The sequence below is a fragment of the Aquila chrysaetos genome, chromosome 5, assembly GCF_900496995.4.
Source record: "Aquila chrysaetos chrysaetos chromosome 5, bAquChr1.4, whole genome shotgun sequence".
NCBI lineage: Eukaryota > Metazoa > Chordata > Aves > Accipitriformes > Accipitridae > Aquila > Aquila chrysaetos.
In genome coordinates, this window is record NC_044008.1 from 14,266,385 (window position 1) to 14,292,701 (window position 26,317).

General features: G+C 38.9%; 1 protein-coding gene across 2 annotated transcripts in view; it reads right to left on the reverse strand.

Annotated features, from left to right (window-relative positions):
• The window catches only part of RELN (reelin), a 305,081-nt gene that overhangs the window by 150,041 nt on the left and 128,723 nt on the right, over positions 1-26,317 (reverse strand). For both annotated transcript variants that reach the window (XM_030014298.1, XM_030014297.2), the window contains exons 5-8: positions 21,399-21,431; positions 19,674-19,752; positions 11,411-11,507; positions 5,984-6,035 (exon numbers count right to left, since the gene is read on the reverse strand). In XM_030014298.1, the coding sequence (XP_029870158.1) occupies positions 5,984-6,035; positions 11,411-11,507; positions 19,674-19,752; positions 21,399-21,431 (261 nt within the window). The remainder of the gene's footprint in view (positions 1-5,983; positions 6,036-11,410; positions 11,508-19,673; positions 19,753-21,398; positions 21,432-26,317) is intronic.

The window sequence follows — 26,317 nt, forward strand, 5'->3', positions numbered from 1 at the left end:
TGCCTCACCTCTTGAAAAAAATGACAGTATAAATATAAAGTCATCACAGGTGATACAATTACTCTTAAGAACAGCTCATGGTCTGATGGATTTTAAAAGCTCAAGGAATTTGAAGTGAAGACAGGGGTGATTGCTCAATCAGAAAATAAAGTTGCAAGAGTGGAAAGTGTGTTGAACAAGATTGGAGAAATTATTAGCTTTGTTACTGGTTTTAGTGATTATACGGCAAGATTATCAATGGAATATTTATGCATGTAAAAGCCAAAAGTTTAGCATTTTATTTCCTTTTGAGGAAGGTAGAAAACAGGGACAAATAGGGTACTACTGAAAGAAGAGCACCCGAGTACTGTCTCTGCACCCTGAATTAGTGGAGTTTTGTCCTTACCAAAAAGTCCTGAATAGTTGAATACCAATAATAATCCTTCTACAGTAACATTTTAACCATATTAAAAACAATAGATACACACATTTATCCTTGCTATAGGGTTCCATTAGAAAGATATTAACAGAGATTGATAAGTTGCAGGTAGGTATTGCTAGTGATTGTAATAAGTTCGTTTTATCCATATGGAACCCTGTAGGTTTTATCCTTGTCAAATATTGTAATCAAGAATGAACTTGGTCATCTGATGGATGTTTAGACAAAATAAGTTGGAACAATGGAAGGGACAATAGCAACAGATGGCAGAGAAGTGACTGGATGATGTGAAAGAAGCTAACAACATGCTTTAACTTTTGGTCAGCCCTGAACTGGTCAGGCAGTTAGACTAGATGATCATTGTAGGTCCCTTCCAACTGAAATATTCTACTCCTATTCTATTCTATTCTATTCTATTCTATTCTATTCTATTCTATTCTATTCTATTCCATTCCATTCCACCCCAGAAGCAGGAGGAGAAAAGGGTCATTCTTACTCTATGAGTAAGGTCCAAATGCTTCTGGTTCCAGACCAATGTGAATATCATAACATGAGTGACTGATCTTATGGATAATACCTACTGGGATTTTCCTGAGAGGACAAACTGAGTCCACCTGGCAAAATCACAAAGCACTCTCCCAGATTAAAGCCTACTACTAAACCCCCACACTGAAAACTGTGTTTTTAATGGAAGATTGATATGCTAGACACGTTTTGCTTCATGACAAGACTTTTCTCTAGCAGTAGCTGGGACTAAGCATATGATCCATGCAGCAAAGATACCTAAGGAATTTCCAGTGTCAAGCCTGTTGGTTGTGCAGGCATTGAAGATCACCTTTCCTCATGCATCCTGCCTCTTCAAGTCTTTCATGTTAATAGCAAATAATGCCCTCAGAGAGCGGCACCTTCATTGCCAGCTCAGTAGTACTCAGTGCCCATCAGAACTTTAGGGACAGGTTTTTATTATTTTATTTATTGCAGGAAGAGTTATTCTGCATCATATTGAGTTTCTTATAAGGTGTTTCATTTGTCATGGTGAACATATACTCCAACTTTTTCAAGTATGCCATGGTCTTGCCACTTTAAATCTGAAGTATAAAAACTGTGGCAAATCCTGGGGAAATGTGTAGCTGTCACAGACTTTCTGTACATCCTTTTCTGGATACCAGGAATTCTGGCATGATCACCACTAAGCTAACAGAAAGGCATTTCAGAAGACTGCATTAAGCATAAAACAAAAGAAAGATTACAGTTAACTTTTCTTGATATGGCATGGGCACTGATGGATTTCAAGCTTTATCTCACATTTCTTGACTTTTAAATAAGATTTTACATACTTTTACAATTTCCTTTTTACATTACCTCTCTCAAATTCAATGCAGTCCTTTGTAGGATAATTAAGTGATGCTTATATAAAAGTAGTAACTCCACCACAAGATCACAATGAATAAGAAAGATGTCTGTCGAAATGTGCTATTTCTATATATCAGACAGCAGTGTGCAGAACAGTAAGCTGCTGAGAGGTTTGACTCTTAGGAATTCATGCAAATTATTTTTTTGCTTTAGTACCATATTATGTGGCACCTTGTGCATTTCATTTCAAATTCCCTTTTGTATTAAACCAAAGCCAATGCTACAAGTATGAAATGACCATAACTCAGCTAAAATCAATTAGGGAAAGATGGTTTATGATTAGAAACAAATTGAAGATATTGCAAGTCATGTATTTGTCACAGAAAGGTAATTTGGGGGCTGACTGAAAGTAAGGATTAATGATTGACCCAAAGTAAAATCTGTTAGATTTGGGAACCCAACTTTCACAGAACTTCTTTATCATGATTTTTTTGGAAAGGAGAGTCCAAGCCCAAGCTTTTTTTCTAAATAAAGCAAAAAAACTTCTGACCCTTTGGCTAGTTCTTTGTTTGCAAAACTAACGGCTTGATCTTTAAAAAATGGAGCCGAAGTGACAATTGTTTGAAATGTTTGAAGACTTATTCCCTCTCAGAAGATGAAAGCAAGCTCTTCCCCCCTAAATCAATTTTGGTTTAATATAAAATAGTAGGGGAGTTAGATTTTTATAGAAAACGGGGGAGCAGAGAATTGCTAATTTGCTCTAGTAATGACAGAGGATCTTTGTGATAATGGCATAAAAGTCAAAGGGAAAGCATTTTTAAAGCAGGATCCTGCCTTACAAACATTATGTATTTATCCAGTACAGGATACTGTCAAAATCATTCTGTTCTCAGAGGAGTGCTCAAAAGTTTTCATAACAAAGCTGAAGAGTGGGAGCTTTCCTTATCAAGTCATTCCCATTTTCAAATATTGTTTAACAGCCAGAAATGATCCAGAGATGTAAGGAGAGAGCTATGGAACAAATTTTTTCAAGGCAATGTAATATTTTCCATTAACAATTTTCATGTTGAGACACATACCACTCCAAGGAGCACCTGTCCTGGAGGCCAGGCTGAGTGTTGGTACTGATCACAGCACCTTCAGCTTCAGCTTGGTGTTTGACTCAGAGGCACCACGGAGGAAGGAGGGACGGGAAGAGCCTGCCAATGCTGAACTGCCCACGCAGAGCATGTACAGCCCACATACACCACAGCCACAGGAGCATATGCTTGAAGAGGACACCCAAGGAACAACACATGAGCAGAACTTCTTGCACACCTCATGCCTCGTCATTGCTCCCTTAGAGCCTTTCCTCTTCTCCATATGGGATTTCATGGGTCTCTTTCTTCCTGTGTTTAGCTCAGTCACTAATCTCTCAGTACTGAGTCACCTTCCATCACAGTGGCCTACGCGAATGACAGATCATGTTCATCCCTGGAGAAGTCCAGGGATTTAGCTAAGGGGAAAAGCCTGAGATTTGGAGTGAGAAATAGGGAATATTTCAGCTAATGAATCAGACTACCATTGTGTGGCAGCTGAGTCCCTAGGCTTTTACACAATATCCTGCAGTCCCAGACTGTTGAATTAGATGTTCTGGCCTGAGAGAGCCCAAAGGCATTTCTTTAAATAACGCAGTTAACAATCCCACTGAACATTAAGGAAACTGCTAGACTTTGTCTTTCACATGTCAGCGTTTGGTCTTGGAGAAATGTAGTCATGGATGATTAAGACATCTGAAGTAACTGAAATTTTCTGCACACTTGGGCAGGGAGTGCATGAATGTAAACATCACCCCAGCCCTAGACCAAAAGGCAATGCCACCAGCTCCAAGTGAATGCTGAGTGGCAGAAAAGTTGCTCGCATTTGGAAAGGATACTGCACATTAATGTTGTCCTATGTGCTGAATAGGCCTTACTAATTACCTTTTCATCCTAATTAACCCTTCATCTTAAGTGCACCTTTTCAACCCTGTTGCCCTTTAAAGGGCAAGACTACCAAATAGGTGGTACATGAAGGAAACTACACAGAATATCAACTAATGAAAAATTCACTAGGGTATTACCCTTCCTGACCACACAGTTTAAAAGGATCTGGGATTTATGGTGAACTCAGGACCATTTTTTTTGCTTCATTTCCCAGTCCTCATCTTCTTACATACCTACAAATACAAAATTCCATCTGATAATTAGTGGTGAGAGAAATCAAAGGGTATGCACTTTAATGTGGCCAAAGCTATGTGACGAATTTAATATAAAGATACCCCCAAAAGATTACAGCTTAAGCTATTCCATGGTCGATAGAAAGTGTTAAAAATTCTTTAAAAAAAAGGCAATTCCCTTGGATGAATTCCTAAATAGGGTTATGATTAAATCGGACATTTGGGAATAAGCTGGAAACTGGCAAATGCCTAGTTTAGATTTATGAGTTTAAAGCCAAGTATTGCTGAGGTCAGCAGCAGTCCCCTGACTCATGCCGGTTTTTATCAGTTACAAAGCCAATCTGCACTGTATTTCAAGCTCAACACAGGCACATAGGGAAATGTGATACATTTTGAACTTCAGGCTGAAGTTTGATTTACTCAGATGTGCATTCACGCCCTCCTGCTCCATCATACTGGGGATTCTACTGGTTCCTACTGGTACACCTTAAGGTGTTCTTACCATACATTCATGACAATCTAGTCATATAGGGTATTTCCTACTCAGCCTGTTCTTACCCTTTTTTTATTTGACCTTCCCCAGCTGATAGGTACAAAGGCTACTAATGAAATCTTAAGTCTAATTTTGGAACTTCTGGGAGCCTGCACCTTTCTGCAGTTCACCTGCAGCAAACACCAGCCAACGAGCTGTGACAGCAAACATTTACCTACCAATCCATTCAGCTTACACTGCTGTTAACCATGCTGGGCCACTGTAAGAATAATCCATAGAAGATTTTTGTAAATTTTCCTGAAAAACAAAATTCCTCCATCATCGCAAAGTTGCAGCATTATAAAATTCACCTATCCTAGGGCACAGCCAAGGGCGGGCGGGCTTCTGCAGGTGAGCGATACGTCCTAACAGATCAAGTGAGCTGCTCCCTTTCACTGGCTGAATGAACTGCAGGGTAGCTCCAGGCTGGTTTTCACTGCAGGTGCCCAATATTTATGCAATAATTCAGTTTAGGAGTAGATACATTCTTTTGGCTTTTTTAAAACAGTAATTCAAAATAAAAGGATAGATACCAATCCTTAGAACTACTAACATTCCAGTCAATTGCAGGGTGACAGGTAATGATGACCTCAATAGTCAAATGAACAACTTCAGATAAAAACAAATTTAAATGACATATTTCTGAGCCTTCTGGTATTTTGACTTCCAATCCATTAAAAAAACCAAGCTGGTTCCCAAGCTACCTGATAGCTCTTAGATCCAGCTGAGATTTCCAGAATTTAATCACACATCTGCTGAGATACTTTTGGAGAATTACTTTTTTAAAAATAGGAATATGATTTGGAAACACATATCCAGGGGTCCACAGAGGAAGCAGGCTACACTTCCTGCTTGCTTTTTTATTGAACCATTTATACAAAAACATTTTTCCTTCATATTTTGAACACTGAGATATGAGTTAACAAATCAAATGTGTTCACAATTTGCCCTCAGCCCAAGCCACAACTTCTGCCATAATTTATAGCCACAGCTACACAGTGAAAATGTGCAATAACTTACAGCAGGTATTCTAAGTAATACAGTGTATAACCACGCTGTTGATAATATGAACAACAATATGAACCTATTCTGTTTGTACGGATGTGTTAAAAACAGCTCTACCCACCCATAACTTGGAACATAGCAAGGGTCTTAAATGTTAAAAAAGTTCATTTTTTAGAAACAGTAATCACACTTCAGAGAAAGAGCAAGAGATTATAAGGTTATCCGAAAAAAAACCAAACCCAAACATGACTATGCCTCCCGTCATCGGAGTATCCACTGGAGTTTCTCCTTTTCAAAGTTTAGATTAGGAGCTCTAGATTAGGAGATGAATGAATGTGCTGCAGTTTTTAAAAGATTTTTTAATCCCTCATGTCAAGTGGAACATCAACCAGAAAGGTAAACCTGAACTTGAGGGCCATCTTCCTTTGCAGAAACGACTTTTTACACTTTCTCAGGTGAAAGAGTAAGCTAAACTTACCAAGGGAAAATTGAAGGACGGATGCAGTAGTTGTGTTAAGGCCAGTGGTGGTCTACAGGAAGAAAAGCAAATAGGAGAGAGGTTGTGTTAGATCAGCAAAACAATACATTCATCACTTGTTCTTCTCTGAAAGCATGGAAACTCTCTGGATACCTAGATCTCCAGTGCATAAAACTATTCACTGCCAACCCTTTCAGGTTGAGTGATCATGGACATTTCTGTTATGTCATTTTGATTATTGATGTCTCATCATATGTCAAAGCTGGAAACTTTTTTCTTTCATCATATTAATGTCTACAAAGCAAGCACATTTACGTGAAACGCTGGTGCTTGACCAGTATTTAGAAGATTGAAAAAATGAACCCTGTGGTTTATGGTCAGCTTAGCATAAATCTGTATATACAGAATAGTTTTAACTTCTCCCAGCACAGAACAAGAACAAAAATTACCATAAATAAATAACAAAAATAACATTAAGTAACCTAAAATAATAAAATTAAATATTAAGAGGGAATAACAGAACCTAAGTCTTCAACAGCAAAGCAAACAAAACCTTGGTGATACTGCATAATATATACAATGAAATTTTGTAGTAGCATCTACGCACTGTTGACATCCAACCAAGACATAGAAACAAGCAGAAAACACCAAGCAGTTCACTCCCTATTTAGCACACTACCCTTCTCTGAGGCCTTTCTTTCTCCCTTCTTTCAATGCCCCCATATTTTAGTAGTTCAAATTAGGACTGTTTTCCTGAAAATACTATAAGATAAGAAGCAGTAGAGTGTTGTGAAGGACACCTATTTATTTTCAATTCCTTTTGAAAGTTGGACTTAAAGATATTGCTACATAATAAGCAAGGCAGAAGCACTGCTTAAAACCACTGCCTGATCTAATTATTTTGTCAAAGAGCTGAAAAATCATTGCAATTTTTAGCAAGCAGAAAGACCAACTGGAGGGTCACCCCAAAAAGAGGAGACTCAAAGTTTGGTTAATTCACTAGCAAAAGACCCAGCAAAGATATAATTTATCATTATAAGCAGAATTTAGAGGCTACATTGAAGGAAAAATGTACAAGCTGAAAGACAATGGCAACTTCAGATCAAAAGAGAAAAAGAAAAACGGCATGACCTGGCCAGACAGTAAGTTTACACAGTCATAAAAGAAGTCATCTAACTGGTAGAACAGGGACAGCAAACACCTTAAATAAATTAATCTGATATTGTTGCCAGTGATACCTGCATCCTAGATTTCAAGACCTTGGAGTTGTCCTCCTATGTCAGACCCTACACACCAGTAATTCATGTCATTTCCCATGAAAGCAGAGACAGAATCTTCCATCGGATATGCTCCTTGTGATCTGCATCCATGCACCACGTTATATCATGGATATGCCACAGAGAAGTCAAACTTCCGAGCAAATTCAGCCCCAGAAGTAAGGTCCCGAGGCTAGCAGGCTTTGTCTACCAAAGCTCAGCTGGGAATCTGCATGGAGGCAGCTCCAGGTAGAGCACCCAGAGGACTTTAATGATCCTCCTTCTTTGCTTGTATGAGTGATGTAGAGGAAACTGAACAGTAGATAAGAATGAAAAAAAGTGGTAATCTGCAAAGTATAGATGAACATTTGAGCTCATGGACACTAAACTGTCATTGTCTGAAAAACCCAGCACCCAAGTAAAGATTAGACTCAATGACTTGGAAGATCCTATATTCTTTCAAGCACCCATTAACTATGGCAGTACTACAAAGGCAATTTTATCAGCATTTTGTAATGATGAACAGTACAATTTCTGCATAATTTCCGAGTCACACAGTGAAAGTAGAGATTCTTCCATTATCAGGTATTCCTGTGCTCTTTAATTATCTACTATGCAGATAAACATCAAAACTGCTGAGAGAGATCTCTCTCACGACTGAAGTCCCTTATTACCCTGTGCATCATTGCGTGACACTGAACAAAAGCTAGTCCTAAATGCAGATGTCTTCTGACTGTTATTTAGGACTCCACTGCCACAGAACAAATGTTATCTCTCAGTCACTTGTATTGGCTTTTCTGTCTTTGGAGACTTTCAAAAGAATTTTCATATCTTTGCAAATGTATATTCAGAATGTATATTCAAATGTATATGATTAACAGATTCTAGGTGACAGCTGCCTCCATTCCATTCCATGTACTAACATCAACTTCTGGGTAGCTACATGTTAAATCAGCTTGAATAGTGACTTCTGTTAAACTAATAGTCTTTTCCCTTTGCAAGTCAGTTTTAACCTGGATTCATTTTCTGGTGTGGTTTGCCATGCTGCCCACCAATGTTCATACGAATACCACCTCTCCCCGTGGTGGGATGGGACAGGTGGTGATACAGAAGAGCAAAAGGGACCGGACTTCTTCCAGTGCTGGCATGCACCTAGTTGATGTATTCATGAAATTATGCCTTTGAAAATAATGGATGGAGACCTGCATGAGTTGGCATGGGGTTTTGGTGTGGTTTTTTTTCTTTTATACATACGTATTACATACGGAGAGCAACTTCTCATAAATATTAAAGAATGGGATCTTCACTGAAATGCACTGAAGATTAGCTGATAACAAGACTACATGTGCTTTAGGAGGGTGCATGGAAATTTAGGAAATTTATCACAGCTATTAATGCTCTGTGAACTAAGACAGATTCAGCAGGACAGATTCCCAAGGCTTCACAATCATCTCAAACAGCAACTTTTAAAAATGCCTGAAAATTTGGCACTTTGGCACTATCTGTATGAGTGTGCGTTTACTTAAAATACAGTTTTCCTCTCTTTGGAATATTCCTTACAGGTAATTTTAGTCCTTAAACAAAAATAGGGAAGCTGCATTTACAAAACCCCTTTAAAAAATACAGTCACATCCCCATTTAAGTCCATTCTGTCAGGATCAATTCAGTATTAGGTATCACACCTATCATGCCAAATAATAAAGTGCTTTCTGACTTGAGTTACGAGTACCTATTACATTAGTTTACATTCAATTAATTATGTTGTGCAAGTTCTAATTTGAAAATGAAACCCTTTTTCAATGTTCAGTGGCTCATATCACCAAGAAATTAAATGTATCAGTTATCACAGAAGAGGCATTCGTGTAGACTTAAAAGAGACTATGTTGTGAATCATTTCAGTAATGCTTAAGAGAAAAGCATTAGACTTACTAAAAACTTTCTGCAAAGTTCTGCAAAGGACTACTGAGTTCAGGCAGTGCAGAGAGGCTGGTAGGGAGCCTTCAGTAGCTATTTTCCTTCACTTGCAACATCTCTGATGCTATACATTTTTCCAGGATTTTGCCAGTGGTAAATTCTCACCAACAGACATAGACAGTTGGTATGAAAAAAAACCCTCTGTCTACAGTAACAGGTGGCTGCTGGGAGTCAGGAGAAGAGACGGACATCAAGGAAGCAAACCAGCAGCTGTCACAGCTGTTGATATAATGTATTTTGCAAATTCAACTCTTCTTGACTAAGTATTTTAAAGGAATAATGTGGCACTAGGAGCCATGAACAGAAACAGACATTTCAAGAGCCATTTCAAGCAGGGACAGAATAGGATTCAAATAGTAAGGGTGATAGAATAAAAATGCGAAATGATTGGAGAAATGAAACAGGTTTTAAAATTTGTGACAGGAAGAGATATGTCATGAAATCGATGAAACATGACTACAAATCAGAAACAAGTTGGTTCTAAGAAAATTGGGCTTTAAACCTATGTCCATACTCAAAAATAAAACTATCTCAGACCTCTGGCATGAACACCGTCCTGTGCTCATCCAAAATGTTAAGCCATTAGCATGTTCCTTCAGAAGGATTTGATTTTTCTGCAACACTGCCATAATATTTATAAACACTTTCATTATTAGGCTGCTAACTGTTTATAAGCATAATGATTTTTTCAGCTGATTATTTAATCACACCACTTTGGCATCATAATAAATTTTTTCAAGTTCCTGATGCCATGGTAGTGCTGTATTACCACATGGTAATACAGTCCAACACTGAATTTTGGAGCCAATTCATGATTACTAAGGATAGTCTAAATTACATATCAGCAGGGAGAAGACAGCTAATTAATAACATTTCAAAACCCTCAGAGCTGGGACCCTGGGCTTGCTAAATGTCATAAATAGATTGTTTTTCAAGGAGTGCTACCTATGCTCAATACTACAACTAAAAATTAGTTTAAAAATTGGGAAAAATATCCTAGTGGTGTGACTTCATTTTTGCACAGGACATAAAACAATGCATCTCTTCTCAAGGCAGTTAATGAAGCATAGTACATTCAAATAGGACTCAAAGTAGCAGAGAAACAATTTAGCATCCCTGTCAAGATTCCCCGGCTGGAGATGGCTGTGAGGGAAATGACTGAAATTCTCCTTTATCCGTAAAGCCTCTAAATTAGTTTTATATATGTTTATGACTTTCAGTCACTACACCAGCAATATCTGCATTGCATTTATGGAATTCTGGTCTCAGTTAAGGATGTAAAATTAACCCTGTTAAAAGAATTGTCAGTGTCTGAAATGAAGAGAAGATGCCTGGCCAAAAGCACTTCTGTTTTATGGCTCACTTCCATGTATGCTCTTCAAATAGCTCTAATCAGCCTCTCCCTCCACTCAGAAGACTGTTGAAAACATGAAAATTAACTTTGAATTACACAGGCTTTGAGCTGGCCTTTCAATTTCTCAGTTCTTTCCAAAACTCCCATTTTATGTACATCATTGCAGCTAGCTGCCCAGCGTTAGCATGTGGGCATTGGATATATATCTTTCTATTCATTTTCCACACCCAGATGATCACAAATTAATGCAAATTGCACCATGTTGTTTCTTACAGCAATTTTATGACCAAACTACCCCCCAAAGAAATGAATTCTGTCCCCTTCATCATGACTCAGTTTGTTACATACACTTTCCTGAGACTGACAGGTGCTTGCTCCAGGCTGCATTGAAGTCTGTAGGATGCATTGTTCACAAGTGATGTTTTACAACCAAATTAACATTTGTCAACAGCGACAAGAAAAAACAGGACACAGCTAATAAAATAAGAGAAGAAAAATGAACCTTGTCTCTATTTCACTGTTGGAAACAAAAAGAGAATGATGTCAGTTTGACAATACAGTTCTATTTCCTTGCCTTTCCAGTATTTTATAGATACTTTAAATAACTTGGATGCACACTGGATCAAGAGACTTTCCTTTGCAAGCTATTGCAATAACCTTTGGTTAGCATCTATAGTTTAAAACACTGGGGTGTTCCTGGGGTGCTCTCCTATGGCCCTATCGCCTTGCCTAAGAGCCTCTCTGCTGAACAACACACTTTCAAAGCACACCAACATCTCTGCAGCTGACGCAGCCTCAATTCATAGCCTCCAGTCCCAGTCCCGGCAGATAAGCTTCACTTACCAGTTCTCTGGGACCATATGGCTCGCAGAAAGTGACAGCGTTGCCGTGCATTATCACACCGCACTGCTCTCCTACCTCACAGTTACTGCATTCAGACCTGCAGGAAGAACACACCATGTTCAAAATGGAAATCAGAAACCGTATGTTTGAGACAGCATCAGGCTTGGAAACTGTACAATAAGACCGTTGTATCTTGGTGGTCAGACAAATTGGACTGTTTTGTTATCGTGGTGCTGAACATAAATGTTGAGCAACTCTATGTATGATGTACTAGAACTGCCTCTCGAGAAAGGCCCTTGCAAATAAGTACTTGCTCTCTGCAAACTGTCCCCCCTCCAAAAAGGAGTGTCCCTGCTCGTTGACTGCAAAACACCACACCATGGGAAACCAAGTGAACTCTTACATGTATAATTTATGCTGAAGTTACTCTTCTTCCACAATCTTTACTGCACTTTTGGTGCAGCATTTGTAAACCCACCATCGTGGAGTTACCATACAGAACAGGTCAGGAAAAGGAGTTAGGGCCAGTCCCCCTCCAGCCCACAGGGTTATTTACCCCAAAGGGCAGACTTGAGGCTGCAGACCCTACCCAAAACTGGGCACCAAGAGGCTCCTACAGCCCAGCTGCTGTAACACAGGTCTTGCTGCTGCTTTCTATTTGTATTTGTCATATCCCCTATTCCTAGTAACAGAGAGTTGCCACTCCGCTTACCTTTTAGGGGAAAAAAGTATGAAGAAAAACTCAGGCTGGTAAGTGCTGCTGAGCCAACTAATTGCACCTCTCCTAATATTTCTTAATTTAATATGAAGGATTTCATGGGCAGCCTGAATGCAGAGCAGAGGGAAGGGGCCCTCTCCCTCACCTTTGAGTATCAGGGTATTGGTTCTTGGCATGAGCAGCAGATTTTAAAAAAATTTTGGAGATGCTCGCAGCTCCTGACAAACTGCCTGCGACAGGGCTGACCAATATTGCTTTCAGGCATCCAAAGCTCAGCTTTAACACCAAACCTACAGGCAAACATTTGCTCCCCAAGCAACTCCATTGTAAGCAAGGGTGAACTCACTCCAAACCTTTTTATTTCTTGCTGATTTTTGTCTGTACTTTGATAACTGGTATTTTTAGAGCTTTAAGTGCAATGGACTTATGTAAGGGGTGTTTAGGCAGTTTTTTTCTTTGGCTTCCCTCACACAGAGTGCCTCAGACTTGGCCACCCTTTCTGATGTACAATGTCACCAAAATACATATTCCCATATACACAACCCAGATGTAGTTTAGTAGCATGCAAAGGTTTGGTCTTCTTGTCTTTTCATTCTCCAGCTAATTTCTGGATGGCAGATCTTACAGGAAATCAGATGGAAAGGAACAAATCCCAAGGAGATAGGGACTTGCTGTCAACATATGTGATAGAGTTTCAATGATCATAGTTGATCATAGATATTGATACATACTATCAATGTATAGTTGATTCCTATACAAATTTCCTTGAGTTTTTTTCACCTCTTCTCCTAATTTATGTTGCTTTTTTGTCTTTCCATTAATAAGTGTTGTGTTAAGCCTCTGCAAGTCTTTCTGTAAACTGCTTGGAGCAGGATTTTTCTGTTCCTGAGTATCTGAAAATCATCAGCCCACCATGGTCCTGAGCAGGGCAAATGAAATCTCCAGATGCATTGTGAGGAAGAGGCTGGTAGCATTGTCAGCTACCCCATGGGGCTGGGACAGCTCTTCCCTGCAGGGGCCACGCATGCAAAAGGTCTGAGCAAAGGAGGTAGGATGGATTGCTGTGAACCCAGGTAGTGATTAGAAATAATGTTTAAATTAATCTTTAAAGTATGTGTTTAACTAAGTGGAGCTACCTCATGGTCTGCTCCTGCAGCAGACTGGGGCTCCTCACCACTCCCCTGGCTTCCCGGGGCAGCAAAGTGTGGGTAACTTTTGGCAGAATGGGTTAACTCTGGGCTGCGTACAATATCCTGCACAATACCCTGCAGGTCTGTGAATGCTAAGATCTGCTGAGCGAGAGATGTTATGTTTTCAGATGCATAGATGTGGTGAATAATTGATTGCACTTGTTATTTTGGGTCTCTTCAGTTGGTCCTGGGTGAATTCAGCACAGGACTGGCTTTCTTATGCCCAAGTCCATTACAGAAGTCAAAGATAAATGCCTTGTTCTCACTTTCCAAATCCCTCCTTTATTCTAAGATTTTATTAAAGGTCAGTTTCAGCTCCACTTCCCGAAACAAAGTCAGATGTAAAAAATCCTTGAGTTATGTACCTGTACAAGCATGTCAATAAAGTCATTCAGCATCTCACACTCATAGCATTCAGGATTTTGAATTTAAGCAGCAAAACTAAATCCTCTAATGAAGTAATGTAGTTCCCATACACTTCAATGAGTTAATACTTACTTACAGAAGCCACAGTCAGCCCATAATTTTATTTCTCAATATAAGACAAGAAGAGAGCATGTGAGTGAATGAAATTGTACTTTAAGAGAAAGTACAGAAACAGAGTTCATGGAGGATGTGTTTTGTCACTATCTAAATTTCACCTGATCCCTAAACTCTGATAACTGAAGAACAGAAGGACAGGAACTAGAAGAATACCTGGAATTCTGTAGGATTCTGGCTGTTTATGAGCATTATTTTCATTATCTGCCCCTACATTTTGGAGTTTTGTAGTGGAGCATCAGACTGAACTCCTGATATGTGCAGGGAGAGACAGATATTGCAGGAAAACTTTGCCTATGAATACTAGGTAGGGACCACTTAGTTCCTTGTGAAAGGTCAGGCCACATAATCCAAGAGATATTTTAATTTTGTAATTCTCATATTTCAATGAATACAAAGTGATTCAGCTGTTCTTCTATTCTACTTCTGTAATGTGGTCTACAAAATACTGTCCGGAAATCCAGAAACACTGTCCTTCTTAATACAGCTGTTTCATCATCACTCGTCTTTTCTAGAATGATGCCTCCCATAAAAAATTGGATGGCTGTTGGTAATCCTGATTCAAACCTTTGTGCTCCCTTTGAAATGAGATGTGGTGAATAATTGAAATCTCTGACAATAAATTGCTCACTAGCTTGACAGGAATGCATGAAGATTAAGATAATTGATCTGCTGTTCCTTAGATGATCGTCATAGTATTGCATGTTTAGAAACGATCCAATTTGCTCCTCTCCTGGTGTAGACAGGAAGGTTAATTTCTTTTCCATTTATACAAACAGGAGACAGTTAATTGCCCTGGCTGGGTGCAGCTTTTTACATTATCTTTCTCACCTGCCTGGTCTAAAATCTTAGCGTGTTAAAATCACTTCAGCTTTCTCTTCACAGCTGGTACTCGCTGCCACTGCTGACATGTGTCATATTCATCTAGATGTCTTCTCTGCAGACCTGCCATTGCTCTCATCTCTGGCTTAGAGAGTCCCACCTCTCTCTGCTATTGTTCTTCACTTTGCTGAAGGGGAAACATCTGCTGTTTCCTCATCCCTATTTGTCATCTCGTTTCCCTCTACAATACCTGAGTTTGTGGACATTATATTGACTGATGTCTTTTGCGATGTCTGGACTATAAAGAAGATAAACATCTCAAGCTGCCAAGAAATTTTTAAACATAAATCTTTCTGAAGTTTAATCCCACAGTTTTAGTGCAATTTGGAAACCACTTTAGGACTTCTCTCTCCTGTCACAAAGCTTTCCTCCACCTCTTTGCCACTGGAAATACCACTGTACCTCTTCATTTCTCATATGCCATGAAGAAGTGATGGAACCTCTTTCTTACTGATTGATTTTTACATGCTCAGCTTTTCTTCATGTCATTTTTTAAGGGTATGTCTTCTGTAAGTGATTGCTGTTTGGAGTGCTGATAGGCTTTGAGATGAAACATGGCATCAAATTGGGAAGGAGAGTTTAGCCAGCAACAAGCTTCTATACAGAGACTTTCTTTTTTAAACATACTGAATCTCATGTTCGCTACAGCCCTACTGTTAAAACTGTTTTATACAAAAACATACATTAATGCCAGCATCTCTTCTTTACTAATTCACACATCTTTTTTCCCCCTTTTTGTCTCAACATCACATCATTTATCATAGGAGTAAACACAATATTTTTTCTAGATTTGTTCCTGCTTGGCCTGTTTTAGTTCTTATATAGCACCTTTTTTATACTCTCCTGTGCAATTTTATGAGGTTACATGGAGGCAAGATAGTCACAGAAACAGGTGCTCAATGACCTAGACAGTCTTACAGATACCACCCATATTGGTCCTCTTTTCATCCAGCCATTCCCTGGCCCTTCCCTGGCAAGTAGTACGTGGTGCAGATTCCCTTTCCCTACAGAGGAAATCAATTACTTTCATGGTTCCTGAGCTTTCTGAACTAAAACAATCCTCCCAGTTTTCCACAAGTCTCATGTACCACCAATCACGTGCACTATTAGACTTTTTATTGAAAAATGCACTAAACGTTACTGTCTAATTAGTTCCGCAAGTCAGCTGTGAACTGCTTAGTATGGCCATCGGTGCTACGTTTACCGTGGAGTGGGAGTCACTTACCTACCTTAACTTCCACAGTTAATACATGTTAGACCTAAAATACATTGGGCATTTATGAATGTGTGAAGCACACTCGTTTCACAAGCCAAAGAGATCTTTGTAAAGTTGGTGGCAAATGAGATCCAAGAAAGGAGGAAATCTTTGCTTAAGTAAGCAGGCTTGTGCCTACGGGTTGGAGACTTTGGAAATAATCATATTCTGACATGATTGCACGCTGGAAGAAAAGAATATAAAAATTAGTTGGACACACCACGCAAGAAAATCCTCATGGTGGTTGTGTCCCAAGAAAATGAGAGCGATGAGACATGCTCTCATTCCTGCATTCCCAGCACAGAAATCCTCCCTGCTTCCTTCTTCTTATGTGTCCTCTTCCGCTGCCTCCTTGTCTCCTTGTCCTTTCCCACTTTAGCAGTTTCTCCTGTTTTCTTTCAATCAGCAAACTGTGATTTAGGTCAGCAACCCATTCCCAGATGCTGTGATTTTTCTGTTTATAAAGAGCCCCATCCCAGCCTTCCCTTTCTCCTCCCCTTGCATCTCCAGAAACACTCGTAGCCACTCCTTCCCTGCTCCTGAGCCTCCAAAGAAACAGATGGTTGCTGGGTAGGATGTGTCTTGATGCATTTGAAAGAGCAGAAATTCATAAAAAACAGGCAGTCACTCTTGAAATCATACAGTGCCCTTGTGCAAAATAGATATTTGATATGAGGCCTCTTCCAGCGATGGAGTGACACACAGGCTCTGCTGGGACTCATAAAATTAGACACACACAGAAGCTATAAAATGCTTTGCTGTGCACTTGGACCGTACGTCTCTGCCAGAGCTGCACATGCCAGAAAGGGGATCAGGAGGAGTGGGACAATATTAATCACATCCAAGCCAGTGTTATGTAGGATTTGGGAATAAAAGATCATAGGAAAGTACAAATATTCCTCTTTTCATCTTTACACAACTAATGGTTTCAGAAATTATTAGAGTGGCTTAGTCTACCTGGCCCCTGGTGACACAGCACTGCTGGAGTACTGGCGCACACAAGGCAGTTGCTACCACACACTCCAAGCGTAGCAGACCAGGGACCGAGCAGGGCTGGAAATACTGCTCTAGCAGTTACCACAATTGTTTGTGTGGTAAAGATGGGATTTTAGCAGCTGCCAGGGGAAAAAATACAATTTTAGGGTGGATGGTGTAAACTGTTCATAATCCCTGATTTAAGTCCCACTAGACAATCAAATGAGAATGAGCTTTCTGCCACTAAGAGGGTCTTCACTGGAGGCAGAGCTACTGTAGGAGTCCTTTATGCAGAAAAGCTCATGACACTTCATTACAGCTTTCTTTTATTTGTGCTCCACTTCTGTTAGTATTGCTGAAGATGTTGGCTTTCTGGTGTTATTACAGGAAAATCTGTCTCAGGATTGTGTTGAGTTTTGGGACCCTCTCTCCCAGCTCACACCTCTCTGCACTGACCCACTGACTAAGGTGGATCAAGGTTATTCCAGAGGGACCAAATCCAAATCTTGGGGACAAAAGGAGGAGGAGACTGGGGGCTCTTTTAGTCTGAAATTTCTCTGTTGAGACTTCTATAAAGCAACAATGAATTTAAAGATAAGAGAGCAATAGAAAAATAAATTACGGAGGCTCCCAACAGACAGGCCCTCTGTGAGTTATGAGACATCTGCAGGGAAATAATGCCTCATCTCATTTCTCTCCACTCAAGTCCATTTAACACACTGCTGCTAACGCTATCTACCTTGGCAGCTATTCTGTAACCCATTAAGAGTCCTTGATCTATTAATTCCCATAAAGAAAGAGGGTTTTTTATAATATAGTATTCCAGGTCCTTAATGCATCTGTCCAGAAAAACTTTTTAAGAGATGATACAAAAGGAGGAAAAATAGTAGGTACATATTAAAAAGTACTACAATAAGTATGTGCAAAAGAAAAATATCCATAAAATTCCATAAAGCACAATCTTTTTAGCTAAGATGGTGAAACTGTGAAAGACCTACACAGATGGAAAACTGTGACAGGCCTTACTAAAATGGAAAATTAAATCAGATTTCACAGAGCGTGTACATTCCTAACTAACAAATGCAGGTAACTGCTAAAATGCCTGTCAAGAATTTATTTGAACAAGATAAACTAACCCAGTAAAATATTTCTGTGTCTTGTATGAATTAAATCAATAAAATTAGTTGTATTTATGAAATAGGATTGGAAGGAATAGAAAACTCAGTAACAATCTCATATCAGAAAAGGAGACTCCAACCCTCAAAACTTCCGATAAGACGACCGATAAATGTTAAGACCGATAGATGTGTTTATCTGGGTATAGTACAACCAGTAGCTATGTTCACTATAGATAACAGAATCAGTTTTGTACTATAAGAGACCTATAACTTCCTCTTTTGTGACATACGTACATATATCATATGAAATGGTACTCTATCACTATGATCATTGTGGTGGTAAAATTATTAATATTTAAGATTGAGAGGTCTGGCTAAGAGTTATCTTTGCTAAAAGAACATTCCTTTTGACTAAAAGCTAACAGTGTGATTGTTTCCAACTCCCCACTTCTGAGCTAAGATAATACTGGGTGTGCCAGATTCTGCCGACAGCCATCTCTCCATATGGTCCTATTATTTACTGTCGGAGTCCTTAGAATTGTGGCAGCAACTTAAAGAGTCCATCCCTCCCAGGGATGGGTACTTGGCTTTATGAACGTTGAAATGATTGTTTTTCCTCACCTCTTTCCTTGTTTTCCGAAACTGTGTATGGGTTGGGTCCCTGCAATCACTTGGCAGAGAACAGGGGAGCAGAGGGGGAGATGCTGTCTGAGTGCTCTCTCACTATGATCATAGTTAATAAAGCTTCTGCCTGACCTGTCCTAAATTGTACTTGTCTTACTATGCACGTGGAGTCCTGAGATTCTCCAACAGCATCTACTGGTTAAAGAATGATAACAACCTGTGCTTGCTGTTTCAAACACAGGCTGTGATAATATGAATGACCCTACTCAGGAATCTCGATGAACGAAAAAATCCTAGAAATTGGGAGTTGCTGTATAGAGCTGGGAAGGGAAGGATTTTCCTTCCTATACAATACGAAAGTTTTGAAAAAGTTTGCCTTCCACAAAAAAAACCAAATAAACAAAACCAACCTTAAATATTTTCAGCAGCTGAAATTTAGATGGCGGTATTTAATTCCAGTTATTTTTTTCTTTTGAATGATTTGGAAACATTTGATTTCAGTTTAGAAGGAATTTTTACTGTAGTTAGCTTCACCAGAAACATGTACTACATGAACATGAAATAAATAAATTAAAAAAAATGAAAAAACAAAGTTTAATTATTGAAATTCATCACCTTTTCCATGAAAAGTTATGATTTAAAGAAATTAACATCTTCATACAAAAACATTCACTGAGCTCAGCTCTAGTCCTTCTTTATATTTTTGGATTAATTCAAAATTTGAAGTCAATGAGAATTTGTCACTCACTTCAATGGGCTTAGAATTTCTCAGTCTCACATTAATCAATTAATTAATAAACTAATGTATTTAGGTCCCAATGGAGTTAAGACACACATAAACTTACACCAATGTGAGCTGAGGTATCTATGAATTAATATAATACAAATACTTCACTATAATAACCAAAATGTTGTAATTTGCTCAAATATGTATAAAGGAAAGCAGAAGTCTGAAACTCACCACATGGTGGGATTCAATTCTTGCTGATGGTAAGAGTCAAAGTCATCTCGTAGGATAATGCTGTCACTGTGCATTTCAGCTACAAAGAAAAGAAAGCACTATATGAAAAAAATCCAGTGTAATTGTCCAGTGCTTTCTAAGTGTTGCCTTACCTAGAGCTAAAGCAATGCATTGTAAAATGAGGAAATCAGCTTTTTAAAGTATGCTAATCACAAAAGCGTGGTTTTCTCAGTTACAGGTTTTTTTGCTTACTCTGGATCATAGTACCACAATAAAATTAAGCAGTACCCCAATTTATCACCAAAGTGTGATGGCTATAAAAAGGTGCAGTCATCAAGTATGTACTAAATGTTTTAAGAACTTTTGTTCCAAATTGTTGGTTGTTCTGAAAGTTCAAAAAAAAATCCCTCCAAATCCAGATTTTGGAAACACTGGCACAAGGAGGGATGAGATGTCCCAGTGAATGTACTACAGTTCTAATAGTCAGGGGGTTCATTCTGATAACTCATAAGCAAAAATCCATGAGCTCATTGGAATTTCTCTGCTGCTGTCAGTGAAGCTGGCAGTAAAGGTCAGCTCATTTAAGGAATATAAACTGTGAGTTATGTTACACAAATGTTTCTAACCATCGGTCTGCAAGCTTTGGACTTCAATTTTCCCCCTAGATTTACTGTATCATTTACATATGATGACCAAAAAAAAACCCCAAATCCCCAAACTTTGGCACCTGTATTTTTATTAGACAGACGCTTCTCTACAAATACTTCCATTAAATGAATGAAGTAACTGTCACCTACTATTCAAAAGGAGCAAGGATGCCAGAATCTGTCCTGGACTAATCAAATTGCAACACACGGGTTGGTGCAGGGCTGGACCTCTGCTGTGTGCTCCGTGCCCTGCTTGGAGAGCAGGAGAGGCAGTACCCTGCTCCTGAGTGCACCTTGGAGATGCACTGGGACAAAACCTTCCTCCCAGTGACCCAGCACTGGTGTGATGGTGCTGTCCCACACTGAGGGTTACAGGTCATAGAATCATAGAATGGTTTGGGTTGGAAGGGACCTTAAAGGTCACCTAGTTCCAACCCCCCTGCCATGGGCAGGGATACCTTCCACTAGACCAGGTTGCTCAAAGCCCCATCCAGCCTGGCCTTGAACACTTCCAGGGATGGGGCATCCACAACCTCTCTGGGCAACCTGTGCCAGTGTCTCACCACCCTCACAGTGAAGAACTTTTTCCTTATATCTAATCTAAATCTACCCTCTTTCAGTTTAAAGCCATTACCCCTTGTCCTTTCACTACACTCCCTGTTAGAGTCCCTCCCCATCTTTCCTGTAGGCCCCCTTTAGGTACTGGAAGGCTGCTAGAAGGTCTCCCCGGAGGCTTCTCTTCTCCAGGCTGAACTTCCCCAACTCTCTCAGCCTGTCTTCACAGGAGGGGTGCTCCAGTCCTGGTCCTTATGCAAACAGATGCTCTAACACATAGCTAAGAAGAAAAGCTCTGCAGTATCATATACTTGCACTGCAAGTGTTCAAATGCAATAAATAAACAGCAATAAAAATCACAACGAAAAAACAACTAATCAGAATTAGACATAATTCAATTCATTTTATGAGTCTCATTTTTATTTGAATTCCCCAGAGCTAGTTTCATATGACCTTACAGATTGTTTATTATAATAAAGTTAGTGATTCTGAGTTTTAGTAATAAGAATGACAAATTACCTACCTAGGTGAGGATGTAAGGGAGCTTCTGTTGGGGCTGCAGAGAACAAAGACGCACAATGCATTAATATCTTCTATGATCAGGGCTTAACTGCAGCATTAAAAATTGATTCAGCATAAAACAAATTGTACAGTAAATGTTCTCTTTAGTCAACTATCCTGACAGTTTAATTATGAAAAATGTGATACATACTGAAAGTTATAAAAATATAACAGGAAAAAAAATTCTCTAATTAAAATAAGCATCAATAATAAATGAAAGACAGAAATGCTTGTATAGAAAGGTAAGAAAGATCACTTATAGTCTAGGATTATGAGAGATTATTAGAAATAATTTGGATTAAGATTCACTAATTCAATGATTGACAAAGAAAGTGGGAATTAGTCTGAACAAAAGAAATAGTCTAGGCGAGGCAGAAATGCCGCACTTTGACCATTTATACTGCACTGGACAACATTTTACTGGGTATATTGTTGGGAGAAAAAATCCTAGTATTCCTAGGGCAACAAGTAACAGATTGACTCTGCAAATCATTGAATCAAACACTTATTTTAGAGCACATTTTTACATGCATTGCTGAATCAATTCCCCAGTAGGTCTCTGTCTTCCAAGAAACATCTAATATCATAGTGACACACTGCATGGCCAGCATGTGTGTGAAATGATAAAACTTTATTAAGTAGTCTTCTCCTAACACATTGCAAGAGGAGTCTCAGTGTAACATCACACAAACAAAAACAGAATGTATCTGAAAGGGCACAGCTACATAAAAAATATGGGGAACGCTAGAAAGTGGTTACAACACAGTGTGCTAGATACTCCATGGTAGCTACTACCTCCATAGCCTTGCCTGATCTTAAACCCAAAGCAACTTACACCTCTTTCACGGAGGCAAAGAGGGTGGAATAAGCAAGCTCCTGGGGAGCAGCTACCTCTTTTGCCACTCCTTACCTCACCCATGCAGCTATATTTCTAGCTGTATTTTGTACTTGGTAAATAGAACACCAAAAAAAGAGAATTTTTGAAGCCAGGCTTCTTTTGATGATTCTGTGTTTCTTCTTGGGCACTGACCTAAATTGTATCACTACTCCTGATTTGTTCAGCATATTTGCAAAAAATTACTGAAGTACTGCAATTTCTGTCATAACATCTGACAAATTAAAAATAGATTAAAAATAAACATAAAAATGAATGCAGCAATCTGCGTAAAGCCCTCACACATAGTCATTTGAATAGAAAGACCAACACAAATATAAAGAATTTTGTTTTTCTCTTCCTGCTTTCTCCTTAAACACTGGGTTTGCATGGAGGCGTGACATTCTGTAATGAAATTGCAACATTTCATGGGGAAGTTGGTGATTAAGAAGCCTGAGCAACAAACAACCGAGGTATCTGCAGACCAGAAAAGGATGGCAAGCAGTCTGGCTTTAGCTTAGACAGAAACCTTTCATTGAACTGACTTACAGCTTGGAAGACTGACACTCCATCCAGTAACCTTATATATATATATATATATATACACAATGCTGAAAACAACCACAGAACCACTGAAAGCTTTACTGCAGAGAAGAGCAAAGGCATTCTTAAGAGTCTGATACTGAATAGAAATCACAGACATGCAGAAATATGAAATCTTTCTTTCTTTATGCAGCTAACTTGCTCCATTTTTTTATACAAGCAACTTATCCATGCCATCTTGTCTTCCCCAGTAAAAATGCCAATAATGACCCTAGCAATGGCCAAGACCTCTCATCATGACGGTACAAAATCTGGAGCAATACAATGCCAATTGCACATTAAGCTTGGCGCTGCTTCCAGGATAAAACTGGGATGCACTGGTGGACACTACACAGGAGAAGACTGCATTTGTTCCTTGCAGTCCCAGGCATTGTTTTTCTTCATGGAGGCATGTATAAATTTCTCTAGAAAACATTTAAAAACTATTTGCACAGAAGAAATGGATTAAACTGGATTAACTGAATTATTTCCCAGATTGAGCAATGCAAGCTGTTTGGATTTTGCCTGTAGGAAAAGAAGTACATTATGGCATGGGATTTGAAATACTCCTGATATTGTAAGATGTTAAGATGTTAAGCTTAAAACAAGACCGCTGTCTCTGATGCTCTGTATTACCCCTTTTCATTAGTTCCAGATCATTACTAAGGGATGATCCATTGTGAACACAGGTGTGGCTGAGGCCCACTCTGCTAATGCTCATCTGTGAGGAGGATGGTCATGTCAGGCCATCTCATTAGTTGGCCAAGCAAATTTCATTAGCCTTTGAGAGTAACTCCATCGAAAGAGACCTTCCTCTCCAACGAGAGCAGTTCAGACCTCAAAATGAAAATGAAAGACTTGATTGTCATTCATCCCAGGTCGCTTGCCATCGCTTTTTGGAAGAAGCTTTCTGTGGAAGGCAGTCCAGCCCAGGATACACACAGTCACTAATACTTTCCGAAGTTATTATGCAAAATTTCAGCATTCAGCCAAAAGGCACAGGTATAGCACAAACTTGGAATCTTTACATTTGCAAAATCCTTTGACTTCAGCATTTTTAAAAAATATAACTAGCTGTTTATGTGTTTAAAGAATACAAAATTGGGATCTGAGAATTCTTCCTAAAACAGTTCTTCAATTATATGCATAGCATATTGCAAACCAAAACTGCTTACCAATAGACTGAAATGAAGGAAATTTTGCAGATGCATACTAGTGCTACTGTTCACTCATTTAAAAAACTAAAGGTGGAAATTAAGCAGACACTTAATGTTGGACAAAAGGTTGTTCTTACAAACAAAGACTTTATGTTGAGGAGGGGTGATGGTTCCCAAATCTTTACAGGATCTGAGAGCCCAAGCATTTTTGCCTCAGGTATTCCTTCATCTGATTTGTAATTCAAATTCCAGAGCTGAGTATGACAAAAGACTGTGAAGGTACCATTTAATAAGCGATAAACCTAGACTTTTATCTCACTATGAATAATTTCCGTATTACATTTTATATTTCATTGCAAAACAGCACTGTGTTGATCTTCAAGTGTTGTAGTTAAGGTCCCCAAAATAATAGAAATTCAGAACATCACACAAAAACAATTGTACCAGTGTTAAAATATTTTCAGATCTGCCTTTTTTATCAATTTATAGAACTACTTATTTTAAAACAATATGGATTGTACAGTAGGCCATACAGTGTGGCTGAAGTCAAATGGAGTTTCCTCATGTAACATGACAAAGCTAAAAAAAATTATATGGTGCAGAGTAGCTATACAGTGCAAAGATATAAAACATTTACAGTTTAAAAAGAATTATACAATACTTCAGACTGAGAGGGGGAAAAAAAGGCCATCGTTGTTTGTATTTTAAACCATGATTCACTTCTTTAGAATTTCCTTAGGCACATGGCTGGGTGGTTTTAAATTTAGGATCAGTATTTGTGTGGCTCCAAAATGCATCTTAGCTTGAAGGAGAATGTTGTACCTTTTTAAAAAAGTAAAGTAAATGAATTTATTATTTGATTTTTAACTAGCACCCTGGGTATATACAGAGCTTTACAAGAGACGAATTGTACTAAGCAAAGAATGGAAATGGAGCTCAACAGAGTTCACAATCTAAGAGGCATGAGCAAATACAATATGAGAAAATGTAAGGAAATGTAGGGTGCGTGCCTTGTAAGACAAGGCAATCCCTTTGGTAAGGAAAAGCACAGAAGGAAGTACACAATACAAAGTGATTCAGAGACAGAAAGGCCACAGTCAAACTGTGAGAATCCTGAAGAAATTAATGGGGAATTCAAAAGTCAATGGGGTCATTGTGGGGCTCTGTGTCAATGGGATGAGGGAGAATGAAGGCATCTTTTGGAGTAAAAGGTTAAAATTTTCTGTGGATGAAGTAAGGCTACTGAAAGGTTAAGCCAATAGAAAAATATGCCCTGTTTTGGTTAAACTGGAAGGGAGGGAAACAGGAGAGAAGTGGGAAGGGAATGTCATCTTCACATAGAGGAGCTGGAATATGAGGAGGGAAAAAAGATTTGGCGACAGTTCTGATGTCAATGGAAAAATAAGAACCAAAATCATTAAACATGGTAATGGTTAACTGTTAAGCAAAACTAGTCTCCAGATAAAAAGAGCTAGCATAATGCAAATTAAACACATGTTCCAGCAACATCAGTTTGTACTATTGACACCCATATTCCATAGGTCTGTGGGGTCAAGCCTGTGTACAGGGATAGAGAGGGAATACAGCATAAGAAAATATTCTTAAAGCTCACTGAAATAGACTTTTTTTTCCTCTCAGAACCCTGAACTTTTTTTTTTTAAATATAAAGGAAAAATTAATTACAGAAACGCAAATGCTCAAATGCTCCCAGACAAACACCGTGCTCAGGGTTCAACAGCCAGCAGCCATTAGCTGTTGATCATCAATTCATCACAAAGGAGATGTGGAGAGAGGTATATTCTATTTTGCAGATTATAAAAAAGTCCAGTCTCCTTGTCATTAGCAGCCAGATGAACGCGAGGAAGGAAATTAATGCTTTTATTTAGACTCCTGCCAATACTTTCGCTCTACTGGTAAACAAAGTTACTATTGAATGATAGAGGCTGAACATCTCCCGAGAGACAGTCAGTGTGTTGCCCGAGGGCTGCATTATTCTCCCTGACACGTAAACCAAGGAACAATACGTCAGTTCTAAACTCCAGTCTTCTGTTCTGTAAAATACTGCTCTGGTCAAGCCTGAGAGCCTGCAATCTGTTTTGCATTTGTTTTTCAGTGTTCTTAAATTTTACAAGGTACAAAACACACCTAAAAGGTCTGCCACAAACATTCAGGCAAAAGTGATCAAATAAAAGAGAGTCTGGGCTAATTCTCAGGATTTACTTTCATATGGAGACATCTGTCAGACTGTAGACTGGTTTCTTAAGAAAG